The 23,051-nt window shown below is 38.7% G+C and overlaps 1 protein-coding gene across 5 annotated transcripts in view; it reads right to left on the bottom strand.

Annotated features, from left to right (window-relative positions):
• Positions 1-5,901: 5,901 nt before the first annotated feature.
• The window catches only part of LOC110967609 (beta-1,3-galactosyl-O-glycosyl-glycoprotein beta-1,6-N-acetylglucosaminyltransferase 4-like), a 29,247-nt gene continuing 12,097 nt past the window's right edge, over positions 5,902-23,051 (bottom strand). For 2 of the 5 annotated variants that reach the window (XM_022217274.2, XM_022217275.2), the window contains 8 exons: positions 22,831-22,973; positions 20,223-20,397; positions 16,687-16,856; positions 16,370-16,466; positions 16,105-16,201; positions 14,121-14,595; positions 11,376-11,508; positions 10,606-11,124 (listed from right to left, as the gene is read on the bottom strand). In XM_022217274.2, the coding sequence (XP_022072966.1) occupies positions 10,982-11,124; positions 11,376-11,508; positions 14,121-14,595; positions 16,105-16,201; positions 16,370-16,466; positions 16,687-16,856; positions 20,223-20,397; positions 22,831-22,973 (1,433 nt within the window). In that variant the 3' untranslated portion in view covers positions 10,606-10,981. Of the gene's footprint in view, positions 8,140-9,867; positions 9,932-10,253; positions 11,125-11,375; positions 11,509-14,120; positions 14,596-16,104; positions 16,202-16,369; positions 16,467-16,686; positions 16,857-20,222; positions 20,398-22,830; positions 22,974-23,051 lie in introns of those variants that run through there. The other 3 variants (XM_051950686.1, XM_051950687.1, XM_051950688.1) reach the window with 3 other exon arrangements.

Genomic DNA, 23,051 nt, shown 5'->3' with positions numbered 1-23,051 from the left:
AATCAATGTTGAATCTATGTTGAGACCTAATGTCGAAATTATACAGAAAGCGCAAGGTTGATAAAATGTTGAGTCAATGTTTGCTTACATAGATTACATGTTTGCAAACATAGATTCAACATTAATTAAACATTGACCGTCAAACATTTTAATTAAACCAAAATACAATGTATATTCAATGGTATCTTTTAAACACAAACTTCAATGTTGACAAAATGTTGTTGAATCAACGTTGATCCAACCATCAGTCTTCAACCGTCACCACAATTCAACCTTCTTAACCCTAATTCAACATTGATTTAACATCTTTTGCTATCTGGGTAAAGTGTGATTTATGGTTGAAAAGCAAACGTTGACTCAACATTTCATCAACCTTGCGCTTTCTGTATAATTTCGACGTTAGGTCTCAACATAGATTCAACATTGATCACCCATAGTTTGCTATCTGGGTTGTTGGATCACCAAACTGCATTCAGCCTTCTGGCTGACCGTTTTACTTTTCCCTGAACAATGTGGAGGTAATCCTCCTTCTTCCCCCTTCTTCATTTATCTATTTACTTTGTGTAAAACACCAGTTCCACAGAGAATAATACTGTTGGACTGAATGGATTATCCTCATGAAAAAAATTGAACTGAGGTTTCTGAAATATACTAGTTGTTTATTCACACCATACTGTTTTTAAAACAACATAAATTATGAACAACAGGCAAGACTGTGTTGTTCAATATTGTAAACCCAAAGAGAATTCTGAGACTGAGCTCAGAGAATTTTGTTCTCTTCCTTGTTTGGTTTTATAGCCCACAACGTTTCCCACTAGCACATGCAAAAAGCAATGGAAGCACTTGTTTGAAGAATATGAAAAGAGAGCTTGAGAGAAATTCAAACAGCAACTACTTTCTCACACTCAGTGACCTGACCTTAATGTGGAAATACTTTTGGAATCACTGATTTCAATAATTGTTGGAACAGACTTTCCACAAGGGTGAGGATCTGGGAAGGTTTAGGGATTTGGGGGTAGTAAATCAGAAATGATTGGAAAAAGGATGTTGTTTTCTGCTTCAATCTACCAAAATGAGTTTTGCCTCGATGGGTAATTTAGGTGCTGGAAGTCTCAGCTTTTGAGATCCAAAAACTTTTATTGGAGGGGATAGGGAAAAGAGGCTATTTGGCAATATTCCATGGCAATAAGAATTTTTAAAAATGCTTGTGTTTGACTTTTTCAAGGTAGCACAGAAATATATAACCATTTATTTATGAATTTAACCCAGGGGTGTCAAGATCCGTTCCTGGAGGGCTAAGCTTATCATCAAGCTCAGCAGAAGCCTGATAACGAGTCTGATCATTTGAATCAGGTGTGTTGGAAGAGGGAAACATCTAAAACATGCAGGATAGTGGCCCTCCAGGAACTGAGTTTGACACCCCTGATTTAACCATTTGACACATATTCTGTTGGTAATCTTTAAAACCTACCTGAAAGACAACCGCTGACTTGTAGTATTTACCAGCCAGTCCAGTCCATGAGCTGCTGCTCTACAAACACCACCTACTTCTGCTACAGTACTGCAGCACCCCATTCTTTGTGTTCTCCTACTTCAGGTAAAACAGTGATCTCATTTCAGCAGGAATCCATTTACACACTCTGACTTGTATGCATCAGATTACAAAAGTCAACATTCAAGACACTTTTAAAAAATACAGATTTTTTCCCCCTCAGTTTTTGAAAATACACAAAGGAGGTAATTTCATTGGTTTTTCCACATGTAAATATCGTTTAAGATTAAAAACTTTGTGTAAAATTAGGACTAGTAAATGTATTTTAATTATGGAAAAATATTTTTTATAGCACACTTGGCTGAAAAATCCAAGACTTGAAGACAAAGCTGTCTAAAAAAGGCATTTTCTATCACTGTTATTACAGTTAACGTCTTTCAGACTTGAAGCATTTTTCTGAAGTCAGAGTCTTTCCTTTCCAGTACATTCTGACAGACTCTGGAGCCCTGGTCAGTGCTGGCTTCCAAACTCCCACCTCCCTGCACTTATCTGATAGAATTTATTTCAATCCTGTTAAGTCATCAATATGTGGAGCCAAGTCTGGAGTCAGCTAAAGTGGAAAAGCAGCACTTGTTCCAGTCAGATATACTTAGATGCAGTCAGAACCATAGGATCTATATATAATTATGGCACAAACTATCCATCCATCCATCCATTATCGATACACCGCTTAATCCTCATTAGGGTCACAGGGGGGCTGGAGTCGATCCCAGCTGATTTAGGATGAAGGCTGAGCACACCTGGAAAGGTCACCAGTCTGTCACAGGGCTACATATACAGACAAACAATCACACTCACATTCACACCTATGGGCAATTTAGAGTAACCAATTAACCGCAACATATTTTTGGACTGTGGGAGGAAGCCGGCGTACCCGGAGTAAACCCCCGCATGCACAAGGAGAACATGCAAACTCCATGCAGAAAGATCCCAGGCTCAGGCCAGGACGGGAACTGGGGAACTTCAAGCCACCGAGCCACTGTGTAGTCAGGCACTAAACAAATTAAATTCTAATATTAAAGCCATGCACTTCATTGTACTGCGAACATAATACCTACTTTACAAAAAGAAACTCTGGCACAACAAATGTAAATTGATATGACAGTGGTGGTACACACCAAAGTTTAGTTACATACAACAGTCCAGAAATGATCCCTTCATGAAGCTTTTCCAATTCAGTTTGTGTCAAAACTGTTTGAGTTTTTTTTTTAATTCAACTATTTCATGATCGTGGGAGGATATAGTTTGTTTGTGTTCTATCAATTGTGGTAAACTATACTTAGAGGTGTTTCTGTTGTTGGGTCTATCCTCATTGATACATATGTATGTGAAGTAATCAGATAGGACTGTTTGTTTTCACTTATTCCATTAATTTATAATCAGCAAGAATGACCAACTTTTACCAGATGGGTTCACTGAAAAATTTGTGTTTGCACACAAAGACCAACAGAAATAACTGAATTTCAGGCACTGCATTAGTACAAAGGTTAGATAAAAACTATGTCAATATGGGAGTTAAAAAAACAACACTGACATACTTTGGTATGGTGCTACCAAAATAGCCTTGATGACACAGCAGACAGACACTGCAGTGTATTTGAGGGGGGAAAGTTCACTGAAAGGCAAGATGAAATGGAAAAAAATCCCCAACAGAAAAATATTTTGATTTTAATAAAAAAGATCAGGGTTTAAGAGTAAAATTATATCGAGCTTAGCTGAGCTCAGAATTCAGCTGTGTAATCTATGAATTACTGGTAGCTGATAAACTAATGGTGTGTGTAAAGAAGTATATGTAAGAAATTCTAAATATTATTAAGTGAAGTTTCTATGTCACTTGACTAAAGGTGCACAACTCCCTCTCTTTGGAGATGCACATACGGATCCTGCTGAAAGAAAGAGTACTACAAACAGCTGAAGGCAACAGATTAAACTTCAGCTTTTGTTAACGTCCTGTTAAAACCTTGACTACATTCATCCACGCATTATGTAATAGATATAAAACTGCATCGCAAAGTAAAGAAGATAAAACTCAACACATCTGTGATGTTGGAGAGGTCTCTGTGTGTACCACCATCAACTAAAGTCACACATACTGTAGCTTTTACATTCTCTGTGGTGTTCATGTGAATTGGTTGCAGCTACCAATAGTTTATGAACCCCGTCGGTGCTTTCATTTGCACTCTCACACCAAAGGTCCATTACTCAAACATGAACATCGAGTTTTAGCACTGTAAAAATTCTAAATCTTACCAAGTCTATCTGTCTTATTTTTAGTCAAAATGTCTCATCCCACTTGGTTAAATTCAATGAACAAGTGACATTCCAGCAAGATGGAGGGACTTGTTTTAACCATTGTGTCATCCTGCAGGTCAAATTGACCCGGTTTAGAGTTTGAAAATGTGGGGGAAAAAACCCATATATTTTCACAGTCAAACTTTTGATGTCCACATTTTCAACATTTTTGGAAATCTTTGAACATTTTTTGGTGGAAATAAAGAAATGTTAAAGTATATATTTTTAAAGAACATTCACAAAAAATCAGCCAAAATCCAGTAAATTTGGTTGATTTTTATGTGAATGTATTAAAGAAAATATCTGAAGTTTTATTGATATATATGTAATCACTTTTTTTGGAAGACTTTTACTCATTATTTGAAAATATTTACAAGAATTTTTTTGCTAAATTTTGGGGATTTTTTTTTAAATAAAACTTTCAAGGAATTATTGAATTTTCTTCCTGAAGGTTTTTTAAATTTGCAGAAATTTGGGTAATTCTTTTGCTGAATTTTTCTGGATTTTTTTCAGTCAAGGAAACAATATTTTTTGGTGCCCATAAATGAAGACAACAGGAGGGTTAAAACACCTCAAATTAGGAGGTTACATAAAAGCAAAAATCTATTTCTGAGTGAAAAATTGCTATTTTTTATAGCATGTCTGGCTTATTTAAGAGACCTGAGCTTAACAATCCTGGTAAAATACAACTTAAAATAAATTTTCCCAGCTAATTTTAAGATCTCAAGATTCTAAATATCATATCTTATTTCAAGAAATCTTACCAAGCCATTTTTCACTTTTTATTGGCATTTTTTCCACTTATTTCAAGGTAAAGGTTCCTTGAAATAAGATTTTTTTTTCTTGTTTTGAGAGGAGCATTTTTTTCCAGTGAGCAAATGACCTTCACCTATTTGATCTCAGGAACCTGCAGGGGTGGAATTAGGCTCTTACCTCCCTTAAAAGCACTTACTCGCTGACTTAGCGAATATAAAATATACATTTTTCATCCTCCAATGATCATAAAGCTAATATAATTATCACTTCCTTATAGAAAATTCATCATCAACTAAACATGTAAACCTTCTTGAAGTAATGAATTCATTTTGGATATACTGTATGAGACGGGATTGGTAAATCCATTGTGCTGAAAAAAGGGATGCACTGAAATCTTATAGGGTTTAACTAAAATCTAAAACAAAAAGTAGCACATTTCAAATCAATGAAAACAAAATGGTCACATTTCACTCATTTAATGCGTATGTATTTTGGACCAGAGCCTTCATCAGACCAGTGCTCCAGAGAAGGAAATGCCAGTATTTTATACCCATTGACTTAGAAATTTGAAACTTTTTTATACTTGGAATTAACTGCCAATCCATTATTGCTATGAAGTAATCTTGATCATTAGTCTCCAGTATGGCAGAGAGGCAAAATCTCATGGGAATTTGTTGTATTGTGTCAACAATAAACAGTTGTTCTAACTTTTTCACAAAGAGACAATCTGGCAAGAAATGCCACAGTAGAGTTCGAGTTTCTCTCTCTAGCAGTTTTGTCATGCTTCACATTTCAACAACTCCCATTACTACCAGAGCATGCTTTCGAGTGCAAGCTGTTTGAATGGGTGCACTGTTATCTCCATGTGTACATTTCACTACGTCTCACCTTTCCATGCAGCCATTTCTGTGGGACAGGTATAAATTAGACGTGGTCAAATTACACGTGACACTGAATTATTTGAAGCTTACTGACACTTTCATTTACAAAATTGTCCACAATGGCCCTCTACAGAGAAAAATACTTACCGAAACAAAGGTGGCATAATATCTTCCAGTCAATGAATCTTTTTTGTGTCGGAATTTGTTTATTATTTTAAATTTAAATCACTGCCAGACATGGCGAACATACATCACCCAACTCTGCAGTCTGCATAAAAGTTCATCACATGAATAAAATTGAGGGCCACATGTATATCCCTGTTTGCTGTTGGAAAGGAAGTGAACCTGCTAAAGAAACATTGCTTTACAGTAGCACTAAGGATCAAATACTTCAAACTGATAAAATAAATGATACAAAAATTCATTCATGACTCTTTAATAAGGCAAAGATGGTTCAGAGACGTGATGTACAATTTATTATCAATTCATAAGAACAATAAGAAGAGTCATTTTTATCCAGAAAAACGATCACCAGAGATCACAGGCTTTAATCAACTGCTGTCTTTACAGCAAAAGCAAACAAACAAACAAAAAAAAGCAAAACACACACACAAATCATACTTTTTAAATAATCCTTGGTGGAGTATAACTTACAGAACACATGAGAATAATATGGTTAGTGAGTATATCTGCTCTTTTCTTTCGACTTTTTACATTTTTGGATGTGATGGCCAATGGGCTTGTTTCTAGAATGACACTTCTTGAAATAACCATTACTATGTTAAAACAGAGGCACTTTTTTCATTCAGTTACTAATTCAATACCTTGAAAAGTTACAGAGTGACACTGATAGGCAACAGTTGAAAGCATATTCAAATCCTTTACCAATACCACATTGTAAAGTGAATTAATTACAAGTAAAGATCCAGGTAGTAAATTTAATTTTAGCATAATGTACCTTTCAAACAAAAGTAAAAGAACATATTTTGTTGGGTTAAATTACTGTTGCATTATTAATTCAGTGTTGTCATGTTGCTACTGGTTCCAACAGTGCTTCTTATAGTATAGTTATATTAATTATTGTCCACATTTTATGTCCTGATCATCTGTTTGGTTGAGAAATCCTGATCTGATGAGATGCCATTAGATAAATGTCACACACAAGTTCAGTGTCTTCTGATGAAATACACAGCTGAAAAAATGGCAACAGTCAAGTAAACTTCCTGCATCCCAGGAGTGACTGTTTGTGTAATGTACTAAGTATAGATGCACATTTTTTTCTGTTTCTGTAATGTTGCACCTTTGCTAATATCACAAAAAATTCTGAAAATACTGTCTCCTTGCTCCACTTCCTCTTCCTCTCAGTACCATTTTTGCGCATACTGTCGTTTTTCCATCAGCTTTTCCTCCAAGCACTTAATCAGGATTGGGTCCACTTTGGGATCAAACTTGTTAGCAAACCAGTGGCCGTAGTTAAGGAGCCAGCGAAGTTCAGCAACTCCATAGATACAAACGCTGCGCATGTGTGTACCTGTGCAGGCTGGGTAAAGGACTCCCTCTAAATAATTCCATTTGACTAGTCTGGTCTTACTTCTCAAATCTGTAATGTCTGCTTCTGATCTGGGAATGTGTCCTGGTACCCCAGGAACTCTGACAAGAGTGGCCCAGAAGTGTTCATCTGGTGAGTATGTGTCAGCAGACCATGCCAGAAAGTCCTTCGCCACCTGGCTGCTGCTAATGAAATTCACAAAATCCCATGACAGAACAAAATATGCACTCCCGATGAACACCTCGATGCCGTGAGGAGGAACATCTTTGGCCACTGTGGTTTTGACAGGAATACGATGGTACTCATAAGGCACACTTTTCAGCTCATGCTGAAAGCTGAAGCGTTGTTTCTTGAGTTCACTGGGACGACTGGACTCCAGCATGTTACTGCCATTCAGCTGCTTCAGCTCTAAAACCAGTTCATAGTTTGACTTGAGAGGAAAGTCCTGACCACACAGGTTGATGACATAGTTCCACCTGACCTCTGACCTCAGCAAGTCAGAGAGACAGTTGAGGTCAGCATTAAGCCTGGAGATGTGAGCATATTCCACAGACTCTACTTTGGATGCAATGAACACATGTGGAATACACTGAGCCAGATTTATAATGGCTTGTATAAATGCTGGAGATGACTTCAGATCATAGTGAATACAATAGATGTTATGAGGTGCATAGATAGCATGAAGAATGCGCTCCACCATAGGTGCATTCTTGTGCACGACAAGGGTGTAAGCCAATGGGAAACTCCGCTCTGCATCCAACACTGGAACCGCATTGTAACCCCTTGTTTTGATAAATGTTTGGCAGTCTGAGGTCAAGCTGATCATGTTATCATCATCCATGTCAACCATGACCTTCCGTTTTATCACTTGAGCTTTGCCTATCTCCACAGGGTCAAGCTCATAGATAGCAGTGCAGTTGACATCATACCCGTGATTGTGGATTCTGGATAAGCTGAGAGTAATTCCATATGGCTCAATGTAGACGCTGCCTCTCACTGTCCCTTTAATGTAGACCAGCTTGAGTAGACAGACCAACAGCAGAGACAGAGAAAGCAGGAAGCACCTGTGTCTCACTCTATGAATGTAGTGGGCGCATCTTATTTTCATTCTAAGAACAAAGTGATAAAAAAGACATGAAGATGACATTTAAATACTTCAAAGCATAACAAAATAACTTGGAATAGTTTTAGTTATCTGTACATTTTGTTAAGGTGTAAGAAATTCTTAGAATTCATTAAGCACAGGTTGCTATAAGACGGCCCAAGAAAATCATTTAAATTTATAGAGAGCCTTGGGAGTCAGAACTACACATGCAGGATACAACATAAGTGCAACCCAGTGCAATATCACTTAATGTCCACTGATTCAAAACTGCATCATATATATATAAAAATATAGCATTATTTCTAAGTTGTTCAGTAGAGAATAATCAAAAACAGATACTTTCGAAAGACTACAATGAAAACAGAGATCTCAAAGTAGAAACTTAATGCAACAAAAGTGAAAACACCTGCAATGACTGACATGCAAGTTAGAAATCCTGTGATCAAGAAATTACTCAGACTAAATCTGTGATTTCAAAATAGCTAACTGTGTGAAAACAGTGATAAAATGGCCTGTGCAGACCTGCACTTTCTCAGTTTTGGACCTATGGGCTGTGTCTGTCTGCATGTCTGCATCATGGCTCCACATGAAAAAGAATCATTAGAGGAACTGAAAGATGTGACTGCATCTTTCACAAAGATGGAAAAGGATGCAGGGAAGATCTGTGACCAACTAAAAATCAGTAAAAACACTGTTGCAGCAGTAATCAGGAAGCATGGAATGAGACATTGTACCATTAACCTCAGCCACAGTCTCTGTCCACCTTAAATGGCACCAGATGACGCACTATTTATACAGTCCAGTTCTGCTTAAAGAAAAAAAAAAAGCAAGGGGTTTAGACTTGGCACAGGGGTAATCAGTGGACATCAATAGCAATGGCATAATGTCAATCTCTGTGGACGGCGTCCAAGAGAAAAGACTCTTGCTTGCTCTTTATCAAAAACCTGCAAGATGAAACTGCTGAACAACATGAAAAGAAGCCTGATAATTACTGTGAGCCTACTGTACGGTCAGATGAAAAAGTCTGTCAGCTCTGATGGAGACCAGCATGTTTGATTAGAAGGTCAAGACTATCAGTGTGGAATCATAGTTCTGAAAGTGAAGCACAGAGTTTAGTGTGATGGTATGGGGCTGCATGAATGCAAAGGGAGATGACATTTACAGCTGTCACCAGGAATGTCCGTGGATATACCAAATATTGGCTACCAAAATGACTTCACAAAGATGGACGAGGATATAAGAAGAGCATTTACCAACTAAATATCAGTTTAAACACAGCTGCAGAAGTGTGACTGCCAGCCTGCAGAAGCTTGACAGAAGAGGAATGTTCCAGCATAATGAACCCGAAGCACAATGCCAAAAAAATCACTTGTGTTTCTCAAACAAACAAAAAAAAAACCTACCATGGCCAGGCATGTCTTCTGACTTAAACCCAACACAGCCCATTTAGCGAACGGCAGGCCAACACAACCTCTCCAGCAAAGAGCATGGATTGTATATGGCAAAGAGTAGCTGTTGATGGATGTCAGAACATTTCTTCAGAAATTTGTGCAACACTCCATACTGAGGAGGACAGGGGGAAAATAAGTCTATTTTTTAAAAAAAAAAAAAAATCATTTGATTCTCATCAAAGGTGGATTGACTTTTGTTGCATTGAGTTGCTACTGATAGGCCTGTATTTTTAAATATGTTTAGAAGTCAAGCATTTCATATTACAGCGTGATTCAGTTACCTTGCTCCCTAAGGTGGTCTTTGAGCAGCTCTCACGCCATGAAAACTCCTCCCACAGTTACAACCTTCATATAATGAAAACACGTCTTAATATAGAAACAAATAAAACCAGGAAAAGAGAAAACAATACTGAGATAACACGAAAGTGACTTCACAAATTCAGTTTCAGGAACTAAGCTCTTTGGTGAGTTCGTTTTTTTCCCCTGCATTACACACAAGTTCCATTGGAGCGTCTGAAGAATGTCCCGTGTACAAAAGGTAACAGACAGGACGCAGTGCGGTGCTGCCAGTCTATCCTCACTCACTTCTCTGTTTAACGGTCACGTTAAAGTCATTCACTAACAACTAATTCTAGAATATAAGAGGACGAGGTGGCGGAAAGCTTACCACATGCGAAAAGAGCGCTTTCCTGGAGCCGTGGTCCTGCGTTCCGTCTCTTATGCCAGGAGCGCCATCGGAGACTGGAGCGACTGTTCTCAGGAGTGTCTGAGCAGCAGTCCGCCCACTGCCCCGCCACATCCAGGACATCCCCAGCACACAGCCTGCATTCACCACCCATCCCCGGATAAATACCACTCTTCAACACCGCTAAGAAAAGTTCAATAAAGATTTAGGATAGCGCCTCTCATATTTTCATCGAAACTGCCATCATTCTATCATGTACAGCTCTGTTAAACTGAAGCACACGGTGTTCCAGCACAGGACCCTGCACAGGAAAAGTTTACACACAACACCAGGCACCATTTAAAACGTTTATTCTCTTTATCGTTTGGTTTAATTTGGTTTAAATGACAGCAAAAAAGCAGGCATTTAACAAAGCAAACACTAGATAACTGAACACTGCTCAGATGAACTTCCAACCAAGAAATAGTGAAATTTGCCTTTATGAAACCTGAAGCAAAAATATAATTACAAACTCATGTCAAAAATGAATAACTACCATGAAATGTTTGAATTTACTTTAGGTGTATTTTGAATGTTTATCACTGGGAGTCATTGTATTCTCATTGATCACCAAATATCAAGTCAATAGATCCAACAATGAATGAAAAAGCAAAACTCACCAAGTTAAATTTTCAAAATGAACAATTATGGACCAACATAGGGAGAGATAATTACAAAATTTCACTTTCCCAGTCAGACTCTGAATAATCTTTCATTACAAGTTTGTCCCAGTAGCAGTCCATTATGGCATTTGGCAGTAGTTCCTCATCATCCACCAAATGGACAACCTTGATCTTCATTAGGCTGGCTGCTTCTGCACGATTGGAAAAGGCATTCAAATACAATCAAAACCACACTATACATTTTAAAACTGCTCTACAATGTATGTGAACAAGGTTTTCAATAGTGCTCAGAGACATTCCAGGTGAGATGACGATTAGTTACTTAAAAAGTCATGATTTAGTGGCTGGCTGGCTTGCCTCCTTATTTGTGTGAGTCAATCTAAAAGAAACATATGTAAGGCTGAGGCTGGGGTAGGAATGCCAGTAGACAAGAACAACAGACCTGTTGTTAGTACGTCCCAAGAAGAACCAGCCTTGCAGTGTTGAACACTGTCCTCAAGATGTCTCTGTAGTGCATTTAATCCAACTTCTGTGTTCAGGAAGTGGTAAGACAAAGGCCAGTCTCTGAGTGTCACCTGAAAAAACAGTCAAAGGAGTTCAGAGTTTAAAAGTTTTTCTCCTCCGATGTCTCTGTTTATAAATGAAGACTTATTATTAACAGGGTCCCAATGGATCTGTGTGAAACCAAGGGCCTATCAACGGCCTGGCAGCTATGGCTTGTTTGTATTTCGATCACAGGCGTCTTAGATGAAGCTAACAACAGAACACACTGACAGTTTACTCAGGATAGTTATTGTAAAATTGTTCCGGTTGAATATTTGTATGGAGGGAGGTGAACACTCTCATTAAAATGGATAATTCACCAAAACAAAAGAAACAAATAAGGGTCATTCCCCTTCAATTCACCAAATAAAATTTTAAAAATCATGCCTGACCAGCTTCGGTTTCACCGAAGTGGCCGATATTGAGTCAATCGGGTGTAAAATCTGAGGACACAGGTAAAATTCTTAAAGAAAGTGAGGTCATATCGATTTTTGCATCGTTTTCTTCACACCAATCTGTGTACAGCCCTGCCCTGATAGAATATTACAAACCAGTTACGCAATGGAATAAAGTTGGTCAAAAATTTTAATGTTTCTGTCTACTCTAATATTCCACCAGTCATAAAATCCTTGTTTTTTTACTGTAAGAGGCTGATTTGTTTTCCTGTGATTGTCACCAATAGAAGCTTTGAGTATGGTACAAGCCAAATGCATACTTTATAAGAAAAAAATATTCAATTTTTTTTGCATTTATGGCAAATATTAGGACAACTCAACTCAATCAATATTCTAGCCTAGCCGCATTAGACCCATGCTCTGAAGACGCAAGGGTCTAGGCACGCTCGACAGGGAGGGAGGCAGGCTAAAAGGTTGTCTATCAAATCACTCTGCAGCAGTTGGGTAGGTATACAACCAATCAGCGCAACGAATAGGCTCCTAGAGCACCGGAAATCAGAGAATGCGGTAGTTCGGTGAAGCCTTATTTATACAGTCAATGGGTGAAGCTCAAGTATATTACAGACATGTTAACAGAAAGATTATTCAGAGTCGGTGCTAATGGAGCTCAATGACTGTTGTCGTTTTTGTTGTTGACCTTGGCAGAGAATTAAATTCGCTGCCGTGGGTTGTCTAGCGCGGCTAGGCTAGTTGTTTCCGGTTGTTTCTGTCAGAATTGTCGCGCCTCTGTCGTCACTTAGTTACGCCCGCCTTCTGACTCTACACTTCATGGTGATTCGTCCGGCCAGTTTTAGGAGCATCCAACCTCGAGCCTTATGGAGGGTAACTAGACCCACCCTGGCAGAGATTTACATTTGTTGCCGTGGGTTGTCTAGCATGGGTAGGCTATCAATATTCACCACTATAAAAAGAAATCTGTCAAACTGAAGATGGTCAGTTGAGAGGCATTTAGTGAACTGAGGTGGAATGACTCACGAACAACAAAAATATGAAAAGCTGTTTCATTACACAATCCAAACCTATACCAAAACTTGAAATTTCCAGCATGACAGTTGCCACTTAGAGGTTGTGATCGTTGTTTCCCGCACTGATGGGGATTTTGAAAATGGTAGCACAAATGCAAGGTCAATGGCAGACTTAAACATCTCTAAGCAGCAATCTACATCTGGTACGTCAGACTATTCGAAGTTAAACTCCTCCATCTAACCCACTGCACCAGCACATGCTGCTTTCAATGCTTTCTTTGTTGTTATTTACAAAATCTCACCTTATCTGGGTAAAAACACTTATGAGTGGTTTTGTCAGAGAGTATTGGGGCACATTGAATAAAGTCATCTTGGAAAATTGACAAGAAGAAATCAAACTATAAACCTGACTGGCACCTATAAAGCTGCTTTTAACATCACCTCAGCACTTTACGGTGTGCTCACTATTCTACTGTCCACCTGAGTGAATTCAAAATGTCCTATGTTTTTTGTTTGTTTCTACAGCAATTCCTATGAGATTAAGGCAAATGGGTGTCTAATCTTGTCGCAGGCAAGTGTTGAGCTGACAGATATGTTGTTACGGTGAATACACTCCAGCTAGCATTCTGGAGCCAGGAGCAACTCGCCTTCATTCATTACTGAGTCATTAGCTATCTCATGAGCAAGGTGCCAGAGATCCTACAGGGAGCATGAAAGACAGGCTGTCTCCTTTACGCACCCCACTATAGATGTTTTTTGCTTTTTTTTTTTGACTGACCATGGTGCAGGCAGCCAACAGCCTATGTGTACTGCTGTACTGCAGTTGTCCATTCATGTATGAAGTGGCAGTGTGGGATGTTACATTACACATTTAAAAACAGTTCACGTCAATGTTGTGGCTTAAAATCTCATCATTCCCTATAGAGTTAAGAACATCAAGAAGAACTTCTTACATAGTATCAGTAGTCAGTGACTTACTGCCTTCTAAGAACAAAGTGTAGAACTAAAGGACTACCATGTCCCTGGCCATGTTGCTACATGAATTGTGAAATGACTGCCAGGAATTTTAACTGGTTGAAACTGGTAATCATTAAATGCAACATAATCATTCATCTGTAATTTACTAGTTATTACCAGATTGTTAACAAATACGTGTCTCTGGTGACAACTTTGAAAGACAACCAACTGTTCTAAATGTTGAATAAGAGAAGAGCTTTATCTGACCTTCAACCACAGCTGTAGAGCACTTTCAGATGGCAGGACTCCTTGTAGGGTGCTTTGACACCTTAAGGCTTTCTCCTTCTGTACATCAGTGAGTGTGGGAGCCTTTGTGCCCCCGGTTAGTACAGAATCACATACTGGTGTTGTAAGGTTCTTGGTACTGTTTCCTGGAGCTGATCTTTTTAGACTGGCCTGTGTAACTGATCTATGGCTCTCCCTCTGTTGACTGTCTTGATTGCAGGCATGTCTTTCTCTATGTGTAGAAGGTTCCAGCGTAGACACTTGCACATAGTTGCGATCTGGCTGCTGTTTCACTGTGCTGCCTTGATTAATGAGAGGCTGAGTGGTCCTTATGGTATCATATGTCTTTATCAATATTTTTTGCTTCTGGAGGATTTCCATCAGGATCTTCTGACAGGACGCATGGGAGAGAAGTTGACTTTTCAACACGCGTTGCCGTAGAGAGTCAGAAACCTTCCTGAACGAAAAAATTAAACAAAATCAAGCAATACTGCTGTTATTCAGGAAGCTAATGTGCTAGGCTGAGAAAGAGAGTGATGTGAGACAGCATATACTGATTCACATCTTTACTATCTCATGAGAGGGGAATACAGGAAGCTACTAAATACTGAAGCACAGAACTGCAAGAACACTTTATCAGCTTCATTTATTGTTGAAGCTTTATAATATTCAATAGGAATGTCCAAAAGTCATGTTTCAAAAATGAAAAGGTAATTTATGAAAAATAAAATCAACAGTTTTCAAGTGTAATTTGTTTTATGCTGGTGAAACAAACTGTCTTACTCTATGCTGTTTGAAACAAATTCCTTCGCAAGGTGTGTAAATTTGTAAAATGATTATGTTTTTGTCTGATAAGTAATGAGTCTAGTCCAGACTCCCTCCAGTTTCTTCTTACATCCCTAACACATGCACATCAGATCAAGAAACTAAGTCACTCTTAAGTGTGCACTTTACATTGGTTCTATAAGTGGTTTTGTTTATAGTGAAGTTAAATGGTACTCATATCAAGCTCAAGAGAAACATGGATACACTTGTGACTACTTGAAAAATGTGATGCTTTTAAAATAGTGACTCACAGTGTGTGTGTGTGTGTGTGTGTGTGTGGGGGGGGGTTAATCTGTTAATTTGTCATGTGATGCATAGTGAAGGACTGGGATTTATTCATGTATTTCTACCAACTTTATTTTTCTTCAAGCAATAGATAAAGGAACGTACATAAATGGACAATCTTCTGCTTGAGAATCAGACCTCCACACAGTGGGAACACCACCCTCAGCATCTGTACACCGGTCAGTAAGCAGGAGTGGGCACTGAGGCATGCCACCCCCTGGTGGTGTAGACTGGTTGGGGAGGAACCTTACTGGTTAGGAATGAACCTGAGCTGATGTGGAAGGTGGAGAGGTCCTGACTAGACATAGTTGGGCTTCACCTCCATGCACAACAGTGGCTCCTGCAAAGAGTTGGACTCTCATCCTTTCAGGAGTTACACGGGGTGAGAGGTGCCGGGTGGGTGTGGGAATACTCATAAGCCCCTGGCTGAACTACACTTTATTGGAGTAGTGTAGGAGTATGGGGTACTGGGCTTGTTATCTCAAGGCACAGCCAGGGTGTGGAGGATGTCCAGCTTGGGGACTTCAGGATCGCATCTGTTTTTTTCAAATGACGTGGGACCTCGAGTGTGCATTTGAGCAGTTTGCAGCTTAGTGTAAAGCAGCTGTGATGCAAGTCAACACTTTCAATTCCGAGGCCATGATTCTCTGCCAGAAACCGGTGGACTGATTGCTGTCTCTGGGTATGGGGGAGTTGCTTCCCCAAGTGAAGGAGTAGATCGAAAATTTGCTGGAGGGATCACTTAATATAATTTTGTCATGTTCTGAAAATTAAAGCTCTTTGTAGCATAATATCTGTTACTATTGGCTCAAAAAGCTTAACTTAAGTCAACCATGAGAAATACCCATATACTGACCAGAATTTTTGAGCAAGATTATCCTTCTCCAAATGCTGCTTGGCGAGCACCTCAATCAGTACACTCTGGATCTGTGTCAGAGCTGCATGATATATATCTGAAAAACGGGAGAACTATAGTAAATGAAACAAATTCTGTATCTTTCTGGCGGTCCTATATTTGATGCTAAGCTACCACTGATTTGCAAATCATTTAATTTTCGCAAGTACTGTTGACTAATTACGACGAAAAGACATCAAATAAATGTAAGTGAAGCAGGCTTTACCTGAATCCTTCAGCCCTGTCAGAGGCCAAGTCAACATTTCTGTTTGCTTCCTCCCAACCAGCTCCAAAATCACTGTTATGACCTCTGAATATCTCACCTATAAAAATTAAAGGAATTAGTCAAAAAATACTATCATATCCAAGCTGTGACACTAGTGAAGCTTTCTATGAAGTGATGCTGAGGAAAGATGGACATCATCAAATGACTGGACCTGGACTATACATGGCTAAAAAAACTGTGCTGTTGGCGTATGCTTGATTGAGCTTCAGCTGACCCTATAAAGCTAGAAAGTTGTTTCAAGTGTAAATAGTACTCACATTATCAGTAGTGATGCCTTTCTTTCCCAGCTGTATATCACTGGAATCTCTGGCTCTGTCTCTGCTACTTGATTCTCTAGATTGGATGATTACTGTGTCACCATGTCTCAGACTGAAATTACTCTGGCAGGAAAGCTCCCGGTGGTGATGAGGCTCTGAGGATGAGGCACCTGAAACAATCCTGTAATCAGATCTCAGTGGCAATCATCAAGCTGCACAAAGTCCTAAAGTTTGCAAGTTTGAAATAAGAAATATATCTGCATTTTTTCAAACTGAAATATTCAGTGTAAACATGTTACCAAAACTCACATTTTATAGTTACACTGTCCAGCTTTAAACATGTACAGCTATTTCAACCAGAAACTTGAGAAAAATAAAAATTAACAGTTAGTTGCAACTTTGTGAGTCATCAAAATCATGAAATCATGGTTTGTCAGTCATAATATTCAACAACCCTACTGTACTAGGACATTTTGTAAAACCACATTTTTCTCAGCAAAACAAGCAAAACCCCAGTAAACATAAACATCATATGTCCTAATGCTATTGGTAAAAGTGTTTTATCTTTGAGGATTTGGCTAGAATATGCAGACGCAGATAGCCCTGCCCAAGTGAATGACTGTTACACCAACTACAGGGTGACACAAAGAAACGGGAACTTTTTAACAATCCAATAAAACCAAGAGTGATGGAAGAAAAATATTTTATTAATAGTAATTGAAACCTTAAAACATGCCATTTAAAAAACAATGATGGGATTTTCATTTTTTAAAAATTACTTCCTGTAGATGGCGTCCTCCTGTACAAATGCATTCTTGAAATCTGCCTGGGGCTATCTCAAGAGTAAAGTGTACACGACTCGACCAAGAACTCTGGATGTGTTAAAACAGAGAATTCAGGAAGAAATTCACAGTATCCAAGCTGAGATGTTGCAGCGGTCAATGAGGAATCTCAACAGCAGATTTCAAGAATGCATTCGTACAAGAGGACGCCATCTACAGGAAGTAATTTGTTAAAAATGAAAATTCCATCATTATTTCTTAAATGGCATGTTTTAAGGTTTCAATTACTATGAATAAAATATTTTTCTTCCATCACTCGTGGTTTTATTGGACTATTAAAAAGCTCCCGTTTTTTTGTGTCACCCTGTACAAACCTACTCAAGACAGTCCCTCCAGGAATATGCGATGTTGCGATTGCGCAAATTCACGCAACATCGCAATCACCGCAACTTTCCCGCAATTTTGGCCTGCCTCCGGTGAGTTCCACCAATCATAGCAGCTAGAAGCGCAAACGTAATGCACATATGTCACCAAATTCACTTCCTTGTTTATGGTTTGAAGATGCAGATGTGTGCCTATACTAATGTCTCTCATTTACCAACAAAAATTACTGCTGAAGACCATGATAAAGAGTTAATTCACTGATGTTCTTCACCAAAGCGGAGGTAAACTGTTTTACAACCGTTCAATACTGTGGTGGAATACAAAAAAGAAAAAAAAAATCATCGATTGATACACTTTTAAAAAAAACACGAAACATATTAGAACGGCTGAAATGATCTGACAACAGACCAGATAAATCACCATGATGGAAAATGTTGCATCCAGGTCCGTTAGAGCACTGAAAGAATGAAGGTAAATTAGAAAGAATGAAGGTAAATTAGATTAAATATTCCACCAAAGAACACGGTGGAGTTATGTGACGATCAGCGTGTGTGAATCATTCCTTTGTTACCAACATTACTCAAAAACAGACTCAGGGATTTGAATAAAATTTTCAGGGTCGGTCAGAAATGACACAAGGACCAAATGATTAGACTTGACTTTTAGACTTCACATGATTGTTATCCTACAACAAATCTACCACTATGGATGAATGGGAAATGATACAAGGAACAACTGATTAAATTGTGGGGGTGTTTCTGAGTCCCATCAATTCCCCTCGCCCGCTACATATTTAGGCCACGCGATTCAGTATGTAAACATGTATAACACACACCTTTCTTGGTGGGGGACTGCGCTCTCTCAGTGCCATTCTTGTTAATTGACGTGACAAGCCGTGAGTGTGTGTGTGTGAACACGTGTGTGCCAGGATGTGAAATTAACTTTTTAAGCCACTGAGAGATATGTCCGAATATGATTCATTCAATAGTAAATTATCATTTTGTGCCGCAAATCTGCCAACCACTTCATGTTAAACCAGTATCTGGCTGCTGCTAATGTCCCAATGTGCGTGCATGTGTGTGTGTGTGTGTGTGATTGAGGTAGCTAACAATACTGTTTGCTAATAATAATGTTAGCTAACAGTATTGTTAGCTAACCACAAACTAGGCAAATTTCACAGATATTCACATAAAATTCACATTTTCTGTCAATGAAAAATAAGTTCATAAATGGAGATAATATTTACATGTATAATGCTGTGCAAAAATGACCTCCTACAGCCATGGCCATAAGTTTGGACACAGCATGACTTACTATGTCTGTTTTGATGTCTATTACAGAACATAACTAATATTTTTTGACAGCACCAGTTTAATTAGTCAACAAATCAACAAGGAATATAATATTATCAATAAATTCCAACAATTGGAACAACTTTGTTCCCAAAACATAATATTAGCAGAAAATAACAAAAAAAAATGCAGTACTTTCAACAACTGAATTTGGTAAGAATAACAAAATGACACCAAACTCTTTTGATGTTTTTTTTAAATATGAAACTTAATATAGTTCTCAGGAGTTGTGTACTGTATTGTAAGTGACAATTTTGTGGTATTTTCTAAGATTCACAAGCGTCATGGTACTTGTGTCCAAACTTATGGCCATGGCTGTAGGTGGTGGGACTGCTGACATCAGTTGTATGAGGGACAGTAAATATTTATTCACACTCACAGTTGCCAAGAACCAATGTTAAGTGAAATATCCCATTGGAAATACTTGGGGTCATTTTTGACCCCGCCCATGGAAGAGTGGGGTACTGATACAAAAACTGATTTTTTTTTTTAAATTAATGACAAAATGAATAAAAATGCAAATGGCATCATGTCACAAACATGTTTTATGAGGAATACCTGGAATATGAAAATATCAAAACTTTTAATCTTACAGATATTAAGGAATAACAACCTCTGGGGTCAATTTTGACCCCACCTATGCATCCTAGGGTTAAGGAGAAACAGTTTTGTTTCACATCTAAAACATTTGTCTGCCGCCGACAAGGTTGAGTTATCTTCAACTGTAACTAAGAATAACAAGCAAGTTTTAGTCATCATACACTTACCTCCTGCTGCCCTGAAAGGTCGCACTGAAATGTGTACTTTCTTTGCCAAAAAGTTTCAGCACATTCAGAAAACCAATATTATTCACTTCTCTGCTATCTTGGTTAAATACACAGTGTGTATGTTATCATTGGTTCTTGTAGCTGTTCTATGTATGACCATTTCCGTATGTTAAAAAAAAAAAGGTTTCAATCACAGGGACAATGTGACCAGATTGACTTCTGAAGTATAAAAAAAATGTAAGTTTGCACACCTGGTTGTCTGTGTTGTGCAAGGGCTTTGCAAGATGTCTCATTTGAAACAGAAGATGCTTGGGAAGTTAAGAGCAGCTCTGTGATTTTCTTCTCCTGTGCCATGTCCAGTGCACTGAGGCCTTCAATAGTCCTGTCACTGGCATTTGACCCATACTGAAGCAGAAGCTTCACCACCTAGGAAATACACAGCCAATATAAAAGATCAACAAAACATTTATCGGGAGAAAATGAAGTAATTTCACTCATTCTAGCTGACGTTGCTGTGCATGATTGATGACACCCAATGCAATCATATCATATTCAACTTAAAGAAAATGACAGTATATCACAGAAGTGAGTACACTCCTGTGCAATATCATTGCATATTACATAGAAGACTGCCATGTTAAACCCCTTCTGAAGAGAAATAATTTAGATCCATTTTCAAGAAATATTGTAAAAAAAAAAAAAAAAATGAAGCTCAGAGAGACAAGCTTAGTTCACAACTAAAAGCTCTGGCAAACAAATGAAAAATCTTGGCATCATCTTCTCAAAATTAATTACCTCAGCAATTCATTTTGAGCTCCACAATAAAAAATATTACCAAGGTGTTTTTTTCCACTGAAAAAATATTGTTAGACTCTGACCAGTCCTCTCTAAAACTAAGGCAGAGACAATACATGCTTTTAGTACATGTCAAATTGTCATGGCGGGTCTGGGAACCTTGGTGCAGACACAGAAGCAGACAGACTCATTTGGATGAATACGATTTTTTTTTAATTAAAACAAAATCTAATGATACAAACTAGGGGGGAAACCAGCAGGGGTGACTAAGCAAAAACTACACAAACTGTAAACTAACAAAGGAGAAATCTAAGTAAACCACAGATTAATTAACATAGTTGGACCAACAAAACGCAGATACTCACAAACCAGAGGGTTAAATAGAAGGGACATCGACTAAAGTAAGAGGGGCACAGGAATAGCTCTAGCAACCTTTGGAGAGGAACTGAGTTCTAAACAGAGGAAAACTAGAACAAGAACTGAGTGCTACAGGGTGAAGCACAGCAGAGAATTTACAGATAGAGAAAGTCGAAAAAGTCAGTCCGGTGTCAAATGATGAGCTGAACCAGTGTTTTTTAGTACATGGTGGCAGTCAGTGGCAGGTGAACCACTCTCCAGCACAAGTGTCCTCACTCAGGTGATTATCCAGTATGAGGGATACACACACACACACACACACACATGCACACACGCACACACAGTCATTCATGCCCATGGTAAGGGAAGGAGGGAGAGGAAAAGCTGCCAACTAAGCAGTGGTGGAGGGCATGACACAAGTGCCTTTTCTGTGGTGTTCTTTTAAGAAAACATTTCACACCATTGGAGCTCTGATTACTAGTATTAAAGCTTGTTCTGTGTCTCCTGTTCCAATCATTTTTAGCTGGTCACTGATCTTCCTATATCCTTTTTTTATTTTTGTGAAATTTCAAAAAGACAGATAGACACAGCACATACATCCCAAACTGAGAAAGTTCTGGCGTTCAGCAGCACTTTAGAACCATGTTCACGCATTTAGGCCAATTAGAAGTCATGAGTGTGTACTCAGTTGTCGTTTCAGTTTCTATTTCTATTTCTGTTTTAGGGCCTGCACTTTTAATACAGTCTTCCTAGGAAATACTCTGCTATTCATCCATCCATCCATCCATCCATTCTCTATACACCGCTTTATCCTCACTAGGGTCACGGGGGTGCTGGAGTCTATCCCAGTTGACTCAGGCGAAGGCAGTGGACACCCTGGACAGGTCGCCAGTCTGTCGCAGAGCTACATATACAGACAGACAATCACACTCACATTCACATTCACACCTACGGGCAATTTAGAATAATCAGTTAACTTCAGCATGTTTTTGGACTGTGGGAGGAAGCCGGAGTATCTGGAGAAAACCCACACATGCACAGGGAGAACATGCAAACTCCATGCAGAAAGATCCCGGAAAAGCCGGGACACGAACCAGGGATCTTCTTGCTGCAAGGCGAAAGTGGTAACCACTACTCACTGTGCAGCCCCTCTGTTGTTTGACTTAGAAATAATGCAGATGTTGAGAGGTGATACCATTTGGAATCATTTGACAATTAAGTGATGTATCAAGTGCTGTACTCACTTGTGCTGAATGTACATAAGGTGTGAAATTGGAGACTGCCAAGTCATGATAAATACCCGCCTAACCAAAAAAAAAAACAGCACAGGAATTGCAGTAGGCTTTCGGAGTCCTTCAGTATGTCCATTGTCAACGTTTACTGTGACTCAGTCAAGCACTGGGTTGTTATGACAACCTTTCATGCAAAAATGGCTGCAGAAGCTTTGAGCAGTTCTGATAACTTTCATTGTTGGTATTAGGACACATATCAAAGGAAAAGAATATGAGAATAAACTGAAAAAGGATATTCACAGTTGGGTTCAGATTGTTTCAGTTAGTGCAGTAGTTAATCTGTCTTTGCAAACAAGGTAACCGGTTTCACTTTTTCATGTCATGTACATATCACAGCGAGGTGTGGAAATTGTTACTAAACACGGCACTCAAGCTTGCTACATCTTAAAAGTCTGATTCAAGGTTTCTACATCACCTGATAGTGTCCACTGAAAACAGCATCATGCAGGGGTGTGACACCATCACTGCTTCTAGCATGAACATTAGCTCCAGCCAGCAATAGCTCCTCCACCACTGCCACATCACCAGCAGCAGAAGCCTCATGGAGAGCTGTCCAGCCTGACAATTCAAGCAAATATGTATTAATATCAGTGGATTTTGGGTTTGATAGTTAACAATTGCTTCACAGTTAAGAGA

This window comes from Acanthochromis polyacanthus, chromosome 7, assembly GCF_021347895.1.
Source record: "Acanthochromis polyacanthus isolate Apoly-LR-REF ecotype Palm Island chromosome 7, KAUST_Apoly_ChrSc, whole genome shotgun sequence".
Classification (NCBI taxonomy): Eukaryota; Metazoa; Chordata; class Actinopteri; family Pomacentridae; genus Acanthochromis; species Acanthochromis polyacanthus.
The sequence above is the reverse complement of the archived record's forward strand: the minus strand, read 5'-3'. Positions and strand labels throughout refer to the sequence as shown.